Raw genomic sequence first — 16,162 nt, forward strand, 5'->3', positions numbered from 1 at the left:
CCTATTTAAAATCTTGAACAAGGAAAAGGGCGCACCTGGGAATTGTTTAGGCTATCCTAAGCTTGAGAACAGCAGTATGTAGTACTTTTGGCTTGCAAGGGGACTTTTTACCTTTTTCACCACTATGATTGTCACAGTTGAGCAAACTAAACTGTCAAAGCGAAACAATGACGTGGTTGTATGCGCGCGCGCGCTTACGGTTGTGTCCGTGCATGTGCTGTTCGTTGTGACTGACGGGTTGTATGGTTCCTGTACGAGTTAATTCAAATGATACATGATGTGACTAGGAAGGATATGAACTGTTCAGTGACTGAGCGTGATATAGACTTGTGTGCCTCAATAATCTGTAAGGTGTGGCGTGGCATGGCGTGGTGTCTCTGGAGCTGTGGCGTGGCGAGGTGGTGTGTGTGGAGTGGTTACGGTTAGGTGTTGTGTGGCGTGGCGTGGGTGTTGTGAATTTATGAACAAGACAGACGAGGTATTGTATTGAAAGTAAATAAAAACGAATTATTAAGGTGAAAGCAAAATAAAAATGCTTATGAACAGAAGAAAACCGACATTTTTTTTAAAGAAGATACTGTATAAATCACTAACCTATACAATATCGTTCTATGGAAAAAAGAAAAAAATCACAGATGGAGTATGGATAAATTTAACGACTGGGTATGAGAAGAATTAACAACACAAACAATGAACAAGAAAAAAAAAAAAAAAACAGAAAAAAACGGGATAAGAATGTACGATACAACTAGTGATACCGAAGACATCAGTTTCAGGACTTGAGCAATAGCCGACATGAATCTGCGGAAACCTTAAGTAGCACGTCTTACCTGCACACAGACCTCGGACAAAGTGAACTGCTCCTGCTCCTCCATCCTCGTCATCGCCTCCTCCACCTCCATGCTTCCCCCTCGGCTTCGTGTAATGACCAATTGTAACTACTCATTGTATACATCGTTACATCGGTTTCCCGTGTTATAATGTTGATTCATAATACTGAACTCGCCTGCTGGTGCATACTGTAAGAAGCAAAAGGAAAATGATGAACAAGTACGTCATGAGAGAGAGAGAGAGAGAGAGAGAGAGAGAGAGAGAGAGAGAGAGAGAGAGAGAGACGCTGGTTACAGATTTTCCAACAACCAATCAAATTTTACAGTTAAATTCAATCTTACACCATAAGAGTTCAATGTCAGCTGTAACGTTCATTTGTAAAGATCAGTAACTACTATCACACTAACAGCTTACTAATTTACAATGAACTCTGTGACATGCTCTGCTAAGTAACGGACTGCATTGCCTTTAATACCCACGACCTATTGAACCCGAAGTGGTGTAATACCATTAGTCCCCGTAATGTTGAATTCTTGACTTAATCGCACAACAGTCATTCATATCATTGTTACGGTCACTTGCATTTGTCTAGTTATGTTTCATGAGATAGATAAAGTAAGATTAGTAATAAAGAACTGGGAACTAATTATGAAAGATGTACCTACAAATACTCTATAAGTTACCTACATATTCTTGTTACGGTCATGTACAGTTGTCAGGTATTGCTGCATGAGACAAACTACTAGATACGAAAATTAATAATAAAGAACTAGAAACTAATTATGAAACAGTTAAGTACCTTTCCTACATATTACCTTCATTCCCTTGTTAAGGCCACATGCAGCTGTCTAGTCTTGCAAGAGATGAGATGCGAAGTTTACTAATAAAGAAGTGTGACTGCAATTATGAAAGAGGTATTGTACAAGTATTTTAGATACATTTCATCCTCGCAAAGTGTTTACATTTACGTATATTTTCATAGTTCAAGTCTCCCCTATCCTTCCACCTCATGATTTACCTGTGCCCTTACTAAACTATAAGGTGAGACACATGTTACGATCCAATGGCTTCATACTGACAACAATAACGATCATTACAACTGCCATTATTGATCCCTTGACTACTCTGGTTTCTTCTCACATAATGAATTATGATAGTAGTAGTAGTAGTAGGTCTAGTGCGAATTTAAGTAACTTCGAAAGCAAACACTTCCATACATTAAATAGAGGGAGTAGATTAAACATTTAGCAAACCTCTCAAATTCATGTATCTGAATTTCTACCTAGGATTATTTCAACAAAACATATTATTAGCGGTTCAAAAGTTAAAGCCTGTTGGGTCTTAATTCTAGCACCTATGGTTTGAGCACCACGAATATATGAGTAATTTATCAGGGACGTATTGTGATTAGCTATCATCTAATATATGAATGCAAGGGGAGATAAACCACAAAACTTTCCCCAGCTACATTGCATGCAAGCTGACGCAGGCAAAATGCTTGTTAATCTACCTATGTTACTGAAATACTCATCAAGCTTATAAACACACGAGGGTATTAATAATTTAATTAAAATTTTACATTATGACAATTAATTTGCTATTTATTTAGTTTCCTCTAATAAGGCAACTAGAGACTGTCGTTAAAAGGAAAACTGCTGTAGTGTTTATTTTAATGATTCAAAAAGTTCTGAAGCATCAATGATTTTTCATTTTAACTATGTACGCGATTCATGATACCAACAACGTATATTCAAGTGTAATATTTCTGAAGTGTAATATGATTTTGAATCACTGATTTGTCAAACGTTTAAATTTAATTTTCAATACTTAACTATACGGGATAAGCAGCCAGACGGCATCGGTGAACTAAAATTCTTATATGATGCAGTGAGTTCTGTAATCCATTTAATTTCCTGTTATCAGTCAGAGACCATCGTTAAAGAAAGATAAAAGATGTCGAGACGTGGCTGGTTCTAAGAATCCACTGGACACGGTAGTTAAATGCTTGTTGGATGCGAGACACACACATACACACACACACACACACACAATGATGAAGGGAACAGCAAGGGCGTGATACTCATTTCCATCAAAACTCTTCGCAGCACGTTTGTATATTCTATTTGATAAATTACTTGTAATAAAAAATGAAAACTATTTAAAAACGGATCTAGCTAAATGGAAGAAGCTATATATATATATATATATATATATATATATATATATATATATATATATATATATATATATATATATATATATATATATATATATATATATAAACCACTATACAAACATATAATATCTACTTCCTTGAGATTCTTCACAAACCAGATTCATTTATTGTCTTTGGTAAATAAAAATTGCAAAAAATAATTAAGTAAATAAAATAGCAAGAAAGCAAATATAACTAAATGAAAAAAAATAAATAAATAAATAAAATCTAATTGAGGCGCGACAGTCCGGGAATAGAGACTGTCCGGTCCAGGTTGAGCAACTGAGCAAGCGGCTGTGTTTACCTCCCTTCCCTTAGCACGTGTTGTAAACAGAGACATTTAAACGCAGGTAAACTGTCCTTGTACTGCAATATGTGCCGATATGTGATATGTGTAGAGGTAATTGTATTGAACGGTGCTTTATATTATTCGTTACTTTTCTTAAATTTGTGTTCCCTCTATCATGATTTTATTCTTTATTTAGGTGTTCATATAATAACACACATTATCCATCTTCAGTCAGGTCTTCATGTAATATCAAACTATACCAGGTCAGGTCTTCATATAATAACAGTATCCATCTTTAATTAGGTCTACATATCATAACAGTATCAACCTTTAATTAGGCCTTCATGGTATAGCAAAAAGGCAAACTAGGCATCATACGACTGAAATCTATACCTGGTACATCATATTCTCTTTATATAGACAGTCTCCTGTCACTACCATATCATTTCTTTCAATCATACAGTTCTAGCATCAACCACCATCCATTTTTTTTTCCCTCAATTCATATACCTAACTTAATGGTAAAAGTATGGCGCTTTTTTTCAGTAATCAGCATCCTGCAGACACTAAATTTATATCTATTTTATCATGTATATCTTGTCATTATGAGCATTTAGATCTTGAACTATACAGCTCAAGAAAAATTTAGAAGTAACCTTTACAAGAAATTTTGAAGGTTTTAATGTGTCCATGGTTAGTTAGGAGGTTGATTGGGTCAGGGTTGGTTTAGTTTTAACTTACCATTGATTGTTTGGTTCTTAGTGGCCTTTGGAACTCCTGTCTTGTGTGGAACTGTCATTCTCTCTCTCTCTCTCTCTCTCTCTCTCTCTCTCTCTCTCTCTCTCTCTCTCTCTCTCTCTCTCTCTCTCTCTCTCTCTCTCTCTCTCTCTCTCTCTCTCACACACACACACACACACACACACACACACACACACACACACACACACACACAGAGAACTATATCTCACCTGAGCTTTATTACAGGAGTGCTGGGATTCTGCAGCCATGCCCACCCAAGCTGAAATATTTGCAGAACTGGTAAATATTTAAATTTTACAGTTATAACTTAATACTTATATTTTGACAAAATATTGCAGTACATACCACCTGCATCTTAAACTTTTCTTCTACTCTAGTACCAAGGTAATATATACAGTGCATTGAAGGTTGCAAATCTTTATCTCATGAGTGTTGTAGATGTGAGTTTAAGGTCTACAGCATTCTCAAACATTTGGGCTTTCTTAAAGAAAGGGATAGAGATTAATACCGTTTCTTCTGGATGTTCTCAAATTAATGGTGTACAATTCCTATTGAACCATTACTGGAATAATGGAAAGACCCTTGAAAACCCTAGTGACTCACTAGACCCTGATAAGGGTAAAGGATATGAAACAATGAAATGTTTGAGAATGTATGGTCATAAGCAATGACTGGTGAGAAGCCACTTTGAATAATAATATCGTCTGTTTAAGTAATTATGTGCAGCTAAGTAATGTAAAGGATCATTAATGAATTTCAAAAGGTGATATTACCTGTACATGCAATTCAGATACTGTATATTATTAAGCATAGATTGCTTAAGTAAAGGACAACTGTATGAGTATCACTGGAATATGTAAAAAAAAAGTGTATAAGTATGAATTATGAGAATAACTTACTTCTCCAGGGCATCCCCAGCGACGTGGTGTCAGCAGCAACAGCGGGTAGTGGTGGTGGTGGCCTGTCTGGGATCAGTGGTGATGATCTTGGCAATGATGTAAGACCTGTGAAGTAATTTTTATTTGTTTATTTTTTACTGATGCTTTGTTTTTTTTTGTATTTCTTTGACTAGATATCTTAAATGTCAACTTAGACTGCTGACTCTATAATTTTTGGCTCATATTTAAGAGATATATGTGGAAATATGTGAAGATTTATACAAATTATACATATTTTATTAGAATAGTACTGTACATATGTATAACAGCCATCTTGATTTCATATACTATGTAAGAAACTTTGTAAAATTATTTATTGTCTTTAATGAATACAGTAAACATACATGATTGTCTTTGTAACCAAAAAAAATAAACCAGTGTCTGTTGTGCAAAAAACTGTATTATGTTAAATATTCTGTCTTTATTAAGAACAGTGTAGAACATAGCATTCACTGAATTATCTTGAATGCTGGAACAAGACATGGCATATCTAGCTGCTTTTGAGTACATAAAATATAGTGCCACAGAAAATCAGCCAGATAGTGAAGCCTTTTACCTGATGCCTCTGTCTTGATAGAGCAACTTTAGAGAATGATGACAAATTGTAATGTTGCTCAACCATCCTGTATTGCAGCCCACCATGGAGGGGCTGTGGGCCATGAAGGCCATGGAGCACGCTGAGATATACTTCAATGTAAGTATACAAGATAACAAAGGTAACCAACTGAGTACATGCCTGGTACTTAATTTCACTATATGGGATGATAGCAGAATATAATAGTACAAGATAAGAAACAAAACCTATTGAGTATATGTCTGTCACTTAGTGTTGCCACATGCAGTGACAACAAACAGTTTTTGCACCCTTCCAAGGACATAATCCTATACTGTTACCGAGCTTGTGATCATGAATAAAGAATCAGCAACTTTTCTTCACCAAACAGACTTGCACATTCATCTTAACCTCATAATTTTTCAAGTTAGATAGGTGATCCACTACAGCTTCCCCTTAATTTTCCACTTGCCTTTAGTTACCATTTTATTTCTTAGAGACTACTTACATTGATCAGTAACTTGAATTAAGATTAATGACCACAGTGTTGTTTCCATACCAAGTCTATTTAATCATTCTCACTGATAACTTCATACATATTTGGTTGAATTCACAAACCTAAATAATGAGGTATGTAGAACTTTAATAAATGATGAGGTATGTAGAACTTAAATACAGAACATTCATTTGAATCAGATTACCAGATAAACTGTTCTTCAGGGAGATAAATAATTTGCAGTGTTTCAGTAAAATTTGTTTAGTGCATGTGGGATTTTATATTTTGAACCACAGGTAATCCCTCTCTAATAATTGTCCTACCTTTTAAAAACTACATTTCCACATTCCTTTCACACTATACAGTCCTTTCTTTCAACCAGTATTAAAAACACTGACTAATCCCTGTCTTCACCTGACTGGTGTTCATTTCCCCAGCTTCTGTGTGCAGTCGATCCTAAAATGCTCAAGCTTACTCCTAAAGATGACCTCATCTATCAGGAATTCAGGAAAGAGTTTCCAGACTTCAATATTGAAAAGCTGAACGAGGAAGATCTCAAGAGTCCTACAGCCAAAGAGGCAAGTCATCTTTTTGCATTCAGGATAAAAATGTCCTGTCCAGCACTCTTGTACTTTGTTTTATTTAAATTACCCTATTTATTCTCCTTCATAGTCTTGGTCTTATCTGCATCAGTGTAAATTATCTCCTTTCCTTATTTATTTCACTTTCAGTTGTCTCATTTATCTCCCTGCATAGTTGTGCTCTCATCTGTATCATTGTAAGTGACCTCCCTCCCTTACTTATTTCACTCTTATTGTAAGTGATCTTCTTCCCTTACTTGTTTCACTCTTAAACACTCTTTGTCTTTGTGTGATTGACAGCATATATTCCACAAGGGATAATTCTTTGGCAGACTTGGTTCTCTCAATATTATATTTCATAATTTTCCATTAATGGTTGATGGATGAAATTATGAAAAGCCTCAACAAAATCTTGCTTTTTTTTTCACAGTATCCTCTCACAGATTTCAAATCTCTGTTTTTTTAGTATTATCACTCAGTCACTCACATCTTTCTGCAGTGTTTAATTTTTTCCTCTTTTTCTTTTATAACCAAGCATTTTCAGGCTTACTGATCCTCTGAATTTGGAAACTGCTTGCTCTTCCTTCCTACTTTGTTTCCGTTGTTTTGTTAAGGCCAGGGCAGTCTATCTACCTCACACACTTATCTTAATAAAGACTTAATATTAAGTTGCTTCCATCCCTATAGCACACCCTTTTTTATCTTCATCAGAAATGGCGGCCTTTCTGCATGAAGTTTGAGAAGGAGGTGGAGGACTACAGTTTTGCCACACTGGTGCGCATTGACTGTCAGGATGAATATACGGAACCCAACACCATCCTGGTCACACGCATTCAGTTCTTTTGCATTGAGATTGCCCGGAACCGTGAGGGTCTGAATGATTCCATCAGGACCAAATTTAAACCCAAGCCACGCACCAAGAATACCAACAAATAGCAATATGTGTGTTAGCAGCTTAATCTGTCTGGGTGTCAGTATGTTTGGTTGGTATGCTTGGAATTCATTGTTTGCTGATGCAAAGTTCAGTATGCTTTAGTGTGTGTGTGTGTGTGTGTGTGTGTGTGTGTGTGTGTGTGTGTGTGTGTGTGTGTGTGTGTGTGTGTGTGTGTGTGTGTGTGTGTGTGTGCACATGCATCTATTGATTTTTTATATTATATCTCTCTGTCTTATATATCTGTGTATATACAAGACTGACTTTGCTATAAATGCAGGTTGCCAAGAAGAGATGTCCACTGATGTACATTCACATTCACAAGCATTTCTTCATATCTCAAAAATATATATGTATTTTACCTGACTAACATTCTGGGACTTTAGTTAGTTTCAAGTGCTTCAGAATTCTGACATCTATGAGTATATATCTATTTACTGATATCCCTGGAACTCCATAAAGGAGTTGGCTGCAATATTGAAACAGTCCAATATTTGTGGTTCCTGAAATGTTACTAATTTTTCCAACCACATTGTAAAGTCCTTAGTGTTCACAGGGTTTCACTGTGTAGCCTTGTGCCAAATGTTTCAATTCCAATTATTCATCAGTGGCATAAACTGTTCACAGTGTGTTTTTTTTTTCTTTTTTTTTTCTACTTTCATGGCATTGTTGACCTTCCTTATAATTCAATCTTACTTTGTGGAAAAAAAATCTCAAGGAAAGATTTCAGCACTGAACTTTACTGGAGAAATGCAGGAAAGTGTAATGCTTTGACCATTAAAATTAAAATAAGCAAGTGTTTCTTTGTTGCATTATATTTCTTCTACACTAGTGTTGTGTCATGGAATGCAGTGAAAGATGATGCTGAAGGCTCAGTTTCATGTGATGAAATACTGAATCAGTGACATTCAGGAAAGAACAGTTTAATGGCAATTTTAGTACCATCACATTGTGTTTTGTTTATACAGCTGTATCATGCTGTTTGTACATAAAAGTTTGGCCACCACTTGATATTCTTTTATAATTACTGTTTCGGCTACCAATAAATTACACTTCATCAGTCTGGATTGGATTGCTCAACTGCCAACTTCTCACAGAGGAAGGAACACATTATTAAAAACATGAACTATAATAAATTATTCTCAAATAAGACCAACAAGCCTTCAGCTTCTAGACATGCTGTACTCATAGACTGAGGTACATCAAATAATGTAATTTATAAAGGGTTTCAGCAATTATTTTGTTACAGTGCCACATCAAATACTATCCCAAAATTAACAAACTATAGGATTATAAGTGGAATAAAAAAATATTGAAAGTGAAAGAATAATTTTTGTGAAACATAACAATAGATGAGGATAGATAACAGTAAGCCTAGTGATGTCACAAGCAATGCCTCACACAACTGTTTTTTATCTCCCTTTGATGATGGTTGACACATGTTCCTTCTTCCAAATAAACAATTCACAGTGCATAGTTATTCAGTGAGACTTAAATTAACCCTTTCACCATGATATGCAACAAATCACAGCACTAAAAGCACTGTATACCATCTTTACAGCTCCCAACAAGAAGGGAAAGCAATTAAGAAAACAGATTTTCCAATATCTAATCAGTATAATGTTAAGTATGGTTGTATAATGAAAAGAACTGCTTGAGAGTGGCTTATGATATAGAAAACTGTTTTATATATCAGTGAAAGAGTTATGTGAGAAGTTCATGAAAAATAGTAGCTAGCTTGATCTGAAAGCATACAAGTTCATTACTCATATACCACATCAGTTTCTAGACACTTTATCCTCCAATTTTGAATTATGCTTTTGACCTTTCTTTTGGGATTGGCACTCTGAGTGGACTTTTTTTTCACTCCTTGTTGCCTTTTGTCAGTGCCTCTCTTACATTAAAGAAAAAAAAATCAACTTATAGAAATATCACTTAAAACAATGAAAGATACTAAAGACAAACTGAGGCAAAAGGCAGAGAATACCCTGCAATTCTAATTTGATAGTTGAATTCATGAGAAGGTAAACCACACAAGCTCCTTGATAATCATTAGAGATTTAGATACTGATATATGTACTTAACAATACGGCATGAATCAAAAGATCATAATTAAGACCTTTAGAGATTTAGATACCGATGTAATTATGTTCTTAGCACTATGGCATAAATCAACACGGCAAGACTCCACACTAGTCGTGTATTTCTCGTTTATAAACTGTTTGTTTATCTGTGTCAGTCTCTAGTTGTCCTTCCTCTAATTCATGAGTTGCTGTGTTGCGTATGAATCACTCGTGCTTGCATTTCTCTACTTAAAACAATCTCTCTCTCTCTCTCTCTCTCTCTCTAATATAACGTAAAGAACACACACACACACACACACACACACACAGAGAGAGAGAGAGAGAGAGAGAGAGAGAGAGAGAGAGGGAAGAAGGGAGGGAGGCAGGGGACCCATCCCTTCTGCTGCCACGACACAAACACTACCGCCGCCTGCTTGTGACGTCACCTACTGCAAATCCATTCAGTTATACCTGCTTCTCTCTCACATACTTTACCTCCCTCCCTCTTCCACCCCTCGCTCTCACCACGCTTCTGCCTCCCCCTCTACCCCCGCCATCCTCTCTTTGCCCTAACTTGCTCTCTACTCCCCCATCCCCCCCGGTCCGCTTGCCCAGCCTTTCATTCATTCGGTTGCCACGAGTCACCATATACTATAATACCCCTATCACTGCCATTCTTGTTTGTCATTTATTCTCGTTTCCCCTTTCTTTCGAGTTTACGAATGAATTTATAATTTTCGTCTTTTTGGTTGTAAGAGAGGCTTTAAGACTATGTGGAGGGGAATAGAGAGATGGAGAGGGAGGAAGGGCGAGGCACACCTGATAGCGGCCATGACCCTCACCTGCCCGCACTGTTGCCGCGTCTATGTGATTCCCAGCGAGGAGCACCTGAGTATTGTGTCCCCCATCTCCCCACTGGCTCCTCGGTGCGGCACAAATGGTCATAAATAGTTACCGTCCTGCCATGAGGAGTGTCCATCCCTCTAGAAACAAACACGGAGGGGTTCGCGTGTGTCTGCATTACCACCACAGCAGACACACCCTCACCTGGGCCTCCCTGCCAGGCCGCTGCACTCATTCACGGTGTTATGAGAGTAAGAACAAGAATAATAAAAAAAAAAAAAAAAATAGGAAGAAAAATAAAGTGATACACGGAATGGCTGCTGGGCTTCAGGGGTGACTGGGCGGGCAGCGGGACTTGGTGGTGTGCATTCGGTCACAGCTCGTCATTTGCTTGCAGTTAACCCGAGACAGAAATCAATATCACGAATTAAGAGATCGAGACATACAAAGCAGCATTTTATACACGCACTGCAGCAGAAATGCAATACAAGTTTGGTAAATGAATGGGACATGACGGAGCGTGATGCCAAGCAGTGTTCTATCAAAATTAGTTACATTTATGGCACTGTGCAGCCGGTTGTATTTTGTCTTCGGCGGTTTATAAAGTATTATAGCGTACATGTATCCATAGTCACAGGGAATGGATATGTTTTTAGCTATGGTCACAGCGCTCTTGGAACCCTAGAGGAAACCACAGTGCCACAGTTCGGCTGATAAGGAGATTCCGGAAGTCATTAGGTCAAGATACCAGTAATGGAGGAGTCACTTAGTAGAATGCATTGTCACGACAGGGCACGTGTGGTTGACTCAACTCAAATAAAGAACATGAGGTGATGAATCCACCAATACACACTTCCTTATTGTTTCCTACGAGTGTTACTATTACTATATTGCCACTCACCACCAGGTCACTGCCCCTACTCGAGCGGGACCGAGGCGTGGTCTGCCTGTGTCCATTTATCCATTTATCCACTTGTCCACACCGGGGGGAGGAGTAAGGAGGAGGAGCAAGGGTCACGGGGCTGGCCAACGAGGACGTGTCGGGAATGATTAAAGACTCCGGGACTCAACTTAGCACAATGTGTCCAGAGAGAGAGAGAGAGAGAGAGAGAGAGAGAGAGAGAGAGAGAGAGAGAGAGAGAGAGAGAGAGAGAGAGAGAGAGAGAGAGAGAGAGCGTGTACGAGGGCCGGCACGCCTTTACGTACTGCATGCACTTGATAGATATACAAGAGGATGCGCAAGTGGTGTATTTAGCAGTCTTTAGAATAAGAGGAGGTTACATATAGAAGGTTCTAAAGGCCAATGTGGTGATCATAACTGATGTGTAATGTGTAATTTTCACTACTTGTTTTGCTGGAATGCACTGCCACTTCCGCGCAAGCAAGCCTCTCTTCCCCTACAGTGGCTGGTCGGCAAAGAGTAGTACAGTACATGGAACAAACTCCCCCTCATTACAAGTCGCTGTCGCTGTAGATGTATGCGTGAATGTATGATTAGTATTACCTTTCCTCTGATTCGAAAGGTGATGAAAAAAAAATTATATATATATATATATATGTATATATATATATATATATATATATATATATATATATATATATATATATATATATATATATATATATATATATATATATATATATATATATATATATATATATATATATATATATATATATATATATATATATATATATATATATACGCACACACATTAGGAATGATTTATCATTGTTATTGTTGCTGTCACTGTTGTTGTTCCGTGTCTTCTTCTTCTTTCTTTTTTTTTTTCTTCTTCTTCTTCTTCTTATCATCATTATCATCATCATCACCACCACCACCAGCAGCCTGTGGGCCGGGGTTTACCAGGCAGCGCAGGGGCGCGGGTCTTCATATTCCCTGCGTCGTCAAAGGCAACACACCGGGCAAGGACGCAGGGCTGGGAATCCCTCCCACGGCCACTCGAGTCTTCCCACGGAGCAGGGAAGAGGCGGAAGGAGTGTATCTTTTTGCCTTTGTTTCACTTGTTATCCTTTCTTTAATCATATATTCTCTCTAGCGTCACTTTTAATGTCTAGCTATCTATGGCTCGTTCTGAGAAACGCTTTGCTCTCCCATCACGGCTACCTTCAAAGGCCGTAGAAGTGATTAGCCGTTCTCAAGAGTGTTTCTCCTATTGATAATCTAGGAATCTTATTAATATGTCACTAAAACTATAAACACATCATTAAAAACACGTGCAACTTCAACTAGAGCCTTCTGAAAGTAATGGATTTGAGATGCAGAAGTGTTTCAGAATACGGGCCTACATACCACGTCTGCAATCCCACACAAGTTGGCCCAGACAAAGCACCACACACTCACACACACGTCAATTACACTCTTAACCCCATCGGCCTCTGGTGGATAGGGACAGTCTCGTTAACTTACAAACTAGGGGAACAAAATACAGTATTGATTTTAAGTCAATCTGCTGCATTTATTTCCACCGTGTTTAGCGTCTTTCTCTCAGTCTTAAGTCCTCTGATACGTTAAGAAACGATCAGTTGTCAAGTTTTGTAAGAAGACCGTCAGCCGATCAAAGGACTGATCAGAGGAAAGAAAATAAATAAAAAAAATAATAGTAACGCTAAGCATTGGAGTAAATGCAATTGCTACACAAGTGATTTTGTTTCTTTCACGTCCTTTACTTCGCAGTAGAGTTTCCTTTGTCACTTACTGAACATGTGACTAAAACTCTCATTAACAAATCAGCTCCTATCATGAAAATTAGATGGTACAGTTTTCCATTTCGATTTCCTGACTAGTAGAAAAATGACACGCAGCTTGTTTATGAAGGTGACAAAAATATGAAACAAAAAAATATAAAAAGATTGCACTTCCGTCATGTAAGAATCACACTCGATCTGCTCGTCTGTAGTATAAAACATCAATGTACCCTTCTATCTTGTAGGGATTACACTAAATCTACTCTCTCCCCCTATGAGACATCCGTTTTGTAGGAATAGCATCAAATCTACCCTCCCCCTTAGAATACATCAAGGTACACACCACGTACACTAAATCACACCAAATCAGGACACTCCTTCAATTTCATTTTTATTATTATTATTATTATTATTATTATTATTATTATTATTATTATTATTATTATTTATTTATTTATTTTTTTCAGGAATAGACATCTTTGGTGGGCCACTTTTTTTTTTCTCTCTACCCTCTACCGTAGCCCTTAGCCAGTCCCCCTCTTACATAGAAATACAAACCCTACTCTACTACTCTACATGAAAAACGGAAGCGGTCCCCAAAATTTCTCGAAGCCTTAAGAACCCCTGGGGACGGTTAAGGAAGCAATACGCAGGACTGACTGCACGCACCTTCCTCCTTCCCTTCCCTTGACGACAGCAGACACTCGGAAGGAGGCGCCGCGGCGGGGAAGGAAGAGGATCGGGAGGGGGAAGGAAATTACGGAATGAATGGGCGGTTGAGGTGGGGGGAGGTGGAGGGTGGGGTCAGTCGGGCGTTCCCAGGCGGGCGTGCTCTGGTCGGGGGTCAGTGGGGGTCCAGGTGGGTGAAGGGGGAGGAGGTGTATGGGTGGAGGGGGAGGAATGGATGGGGGAGAGATAGGTGGTTGCTGTGACCTCCTCCCCGAAGATGACGACTTTTTGGGGTAATTGTGGAGGAAGACGTGTGGGGGGGGGGTGTCGGAGAACGGAAGTGAGGGGCGCCCACTTCCCACGGCCACTGTTCCTCCCTCACCCACAAGACCGGTAGTTCACCTGGCCAAACTCCCGAGGTCACCCAGAGGTCACCCAGCACGTCGAGAGGCCACTTGGCGCATTCACGGGTCACTCAGCACGGTACCGCGTCACCCGCCACGCCCGGGGGTCACACGGCGCATCAGGAAGTCACTCAGGAACTCAAGCGGTCACCTGGCATTTGACCAGCACGCTAGCGAGTCACACCAAGCACGTGCACCCACCCGATGAGGTCACTTGTTCCTTATTATTTGTCACCACCCTGTAGCCTAGTACTATTTTCTGAAACACTTCTGGGCCCCACCTGCACTACTTTCAAAAGGCTCTAGTTGAAGTGACACGGGTTTTTAAGGATGTTTTTACGGTTCTAAATACCAGATTAACACGATTTCTATATTATTAATAGAAGAAACAGTCTTGAGAACCCGGCCAATCATCTCTGCGGTCTTTGAAAACAGTCTCGGTGAGAAAGCAAGACGTTTCTGAATACGGGTCTCAGAAACTGGAGAACGTGCATGAGTGTCGTTCTTAATAATGAACGTGTCGTTCTTAATAATCATGTCTGTACTTCAATAAATAGTCAACCGAGATTAAATAAAACACTTGCGTTGCTTCCACAGGCGGCTGGGTCACGGCTTCATGCCCTCACCACGCCCTCGCCTAGCCCCAGCCCCGCCCTCCCCGCCCAAGGGTCGTGCTTTGGCCGCCACTACTGCAGGCGGTGCCGTTGCAGGTGCGTCCGGGGCACACACTCGTGAGAACTGAGGCCCCGTACTTTAAAACACTGTTCTTTCATCTGAACCATTTTCAGAGGCCACAGAGATGATTAGTCAGATTCCCACGGGTGTTTTCCTAATTGATGATGCAAAAACAGTGGTTAAGTAACAACAGAATAATGGAAACCCTTGAAAATACCAAGAACACAGGCCTGTACTTTGAAACCCTTTCGTTCTCTCATCCAGACGATTTTAAAAAACCACAGAGATGGTTTTTTCATTGATAATGAAAAATCCGTGCTGAATTATCACTTAAATCATGAAAACCCTTGAAAAATTTAATAACCTCAAGTAAACTCTGTCAAAGTAACCTAGAATCAGGAAAACAACCCTTGAAGACCATAATAACCTTGAGTAAATTCTGCCAAAGTCTTCTTCTGCAGCTGCTCCCATGTTCATATGGGGTCGCTTGTTCATATGGGGTCGCTAGTAAATTCTGCCAAAGTAACACTAGAATAATGAAAGTAACCCTTGAAAACACTAACAACACTGAGTAAAATCTGCTAAAGTAAAATTCTACTAAAGTAGAATCACGAAAGAAGCCCTTGGAAGCCATAAAAACCTTGAATAAACTCTGCTAAAGTAACACTAGAATTATGAAAGCAACAATTGAAAGCACTAATACCCTTCATTGAATTCTGTTAAAAACTAGTAGAGATAAGACGCCAAAAATGAATACATTCCCTGGTTCACCTCAAACAAAGGGTCACCAGTTACCACTAAGCTTCCCAGTGTTACATAAGCCGCCGCCACGCTCACATACTTAACGCACTCACACACGACCCACTGCGCTAATGCATTTGTCCAACCCAATCAGGTTCTCTCCGGCCCGCGTGTGGGAGGTGGTCAGCCTTGTCCATTCATTCACCCACCTCACTGTTGCACTGTTGCCAGCCTTAAGACTCTCCTTGTGCACCTAAACATTTTCTCTTTGACGTATACGAGCAAAATAACACTCCAGGAAAACACAGGACCATTGCTAGTTGCAGAAGAGACACATTCACACACCCTGAGAGGACAGAAGTAATAATCCTGCTATAAATTAAACAAAAAAAAAAAAAAAAAAAACGAAAAAAAAAACGACTGAGAAAATAAACAAAATTAAACAAGTAGGAATCCCAGTCTTCG

General features: G+C 38.9%; 2 protein-coding genes across 2 annotated transcripts in view; one reads left to right on the top strand and one right to left on the bottom strand.

Annotated features, from left to right (window-relative positions):
- LOC135110611 (uncharacterized) overlaps positions 1 to 16,162 on the bottom strand; it is an 86,604-nt gene that overhangs the window by 840 nt on the left and 69,602 nt on the right. The window contains exons 4-7 of the mRNA XM_064023133.1: positions 4,994 to 5,098; positions 4,304 to 4,353; positions 824 to 1,019; positions 36 to 122 (exon numbers count right to left, since the gene is read on the bottom strand). Of these exons, the coding sequence (XP_063879203.1) occupies positions 5,066 to 5,098 (33 nt within the window). The 3' untranslated portion in view covers positions 36 to 122; positions 824 to 1,019; positions 4,304 to 4,353; positions 4,994 to 5,065. The remainder of the gene's footprint in view (positions 1 to 35; positions 123 to 823; positions 1,020 to 4,303; positions 4,354 to 4,993; positions 5,099 to 16,162) is intronic.
- On the top strand, positions 3,281 to 8,389 carry LOC135110591 (protein PBDC1-like). Its single transcript, XM_064023075.1, has 6 exons — positions 3,281 to 3,396; positions 4,320 to 4,373; positions 5,002 to 5,091; positions 5,667 to 5,726; positions 6,519 to 6,659; positions 7,374 to 8,389. Exons 2-6 carry the CDS (start codon positions 4,341 to 4,343, stop codon positions 7,596 to 7,598), a joined length of 549 nt encoding a protein of 182 aa, XP_063879145.1. The 5' UTR covers positions 3,281 to 3,396; positions 4,320 to 4,340; the 3' UTR covers positions 7,599 to 8,389.

Source organism: Scylla paramamosain, chromosome 2 (genome assembly GCF_035594125.1).
Source record: "Scylla paramamosain isolate STU-SP2022 chromosome 2, ASM3559412v1, whole genome shotgun sequence".
Classification (NCBI taxonomy): domain Eukaryota; kingdom Metazoa; phylum Arthropoda; class Malacostraca; order Decapoda; family Portunidae; genus Scylla; species Scylla paramamosain.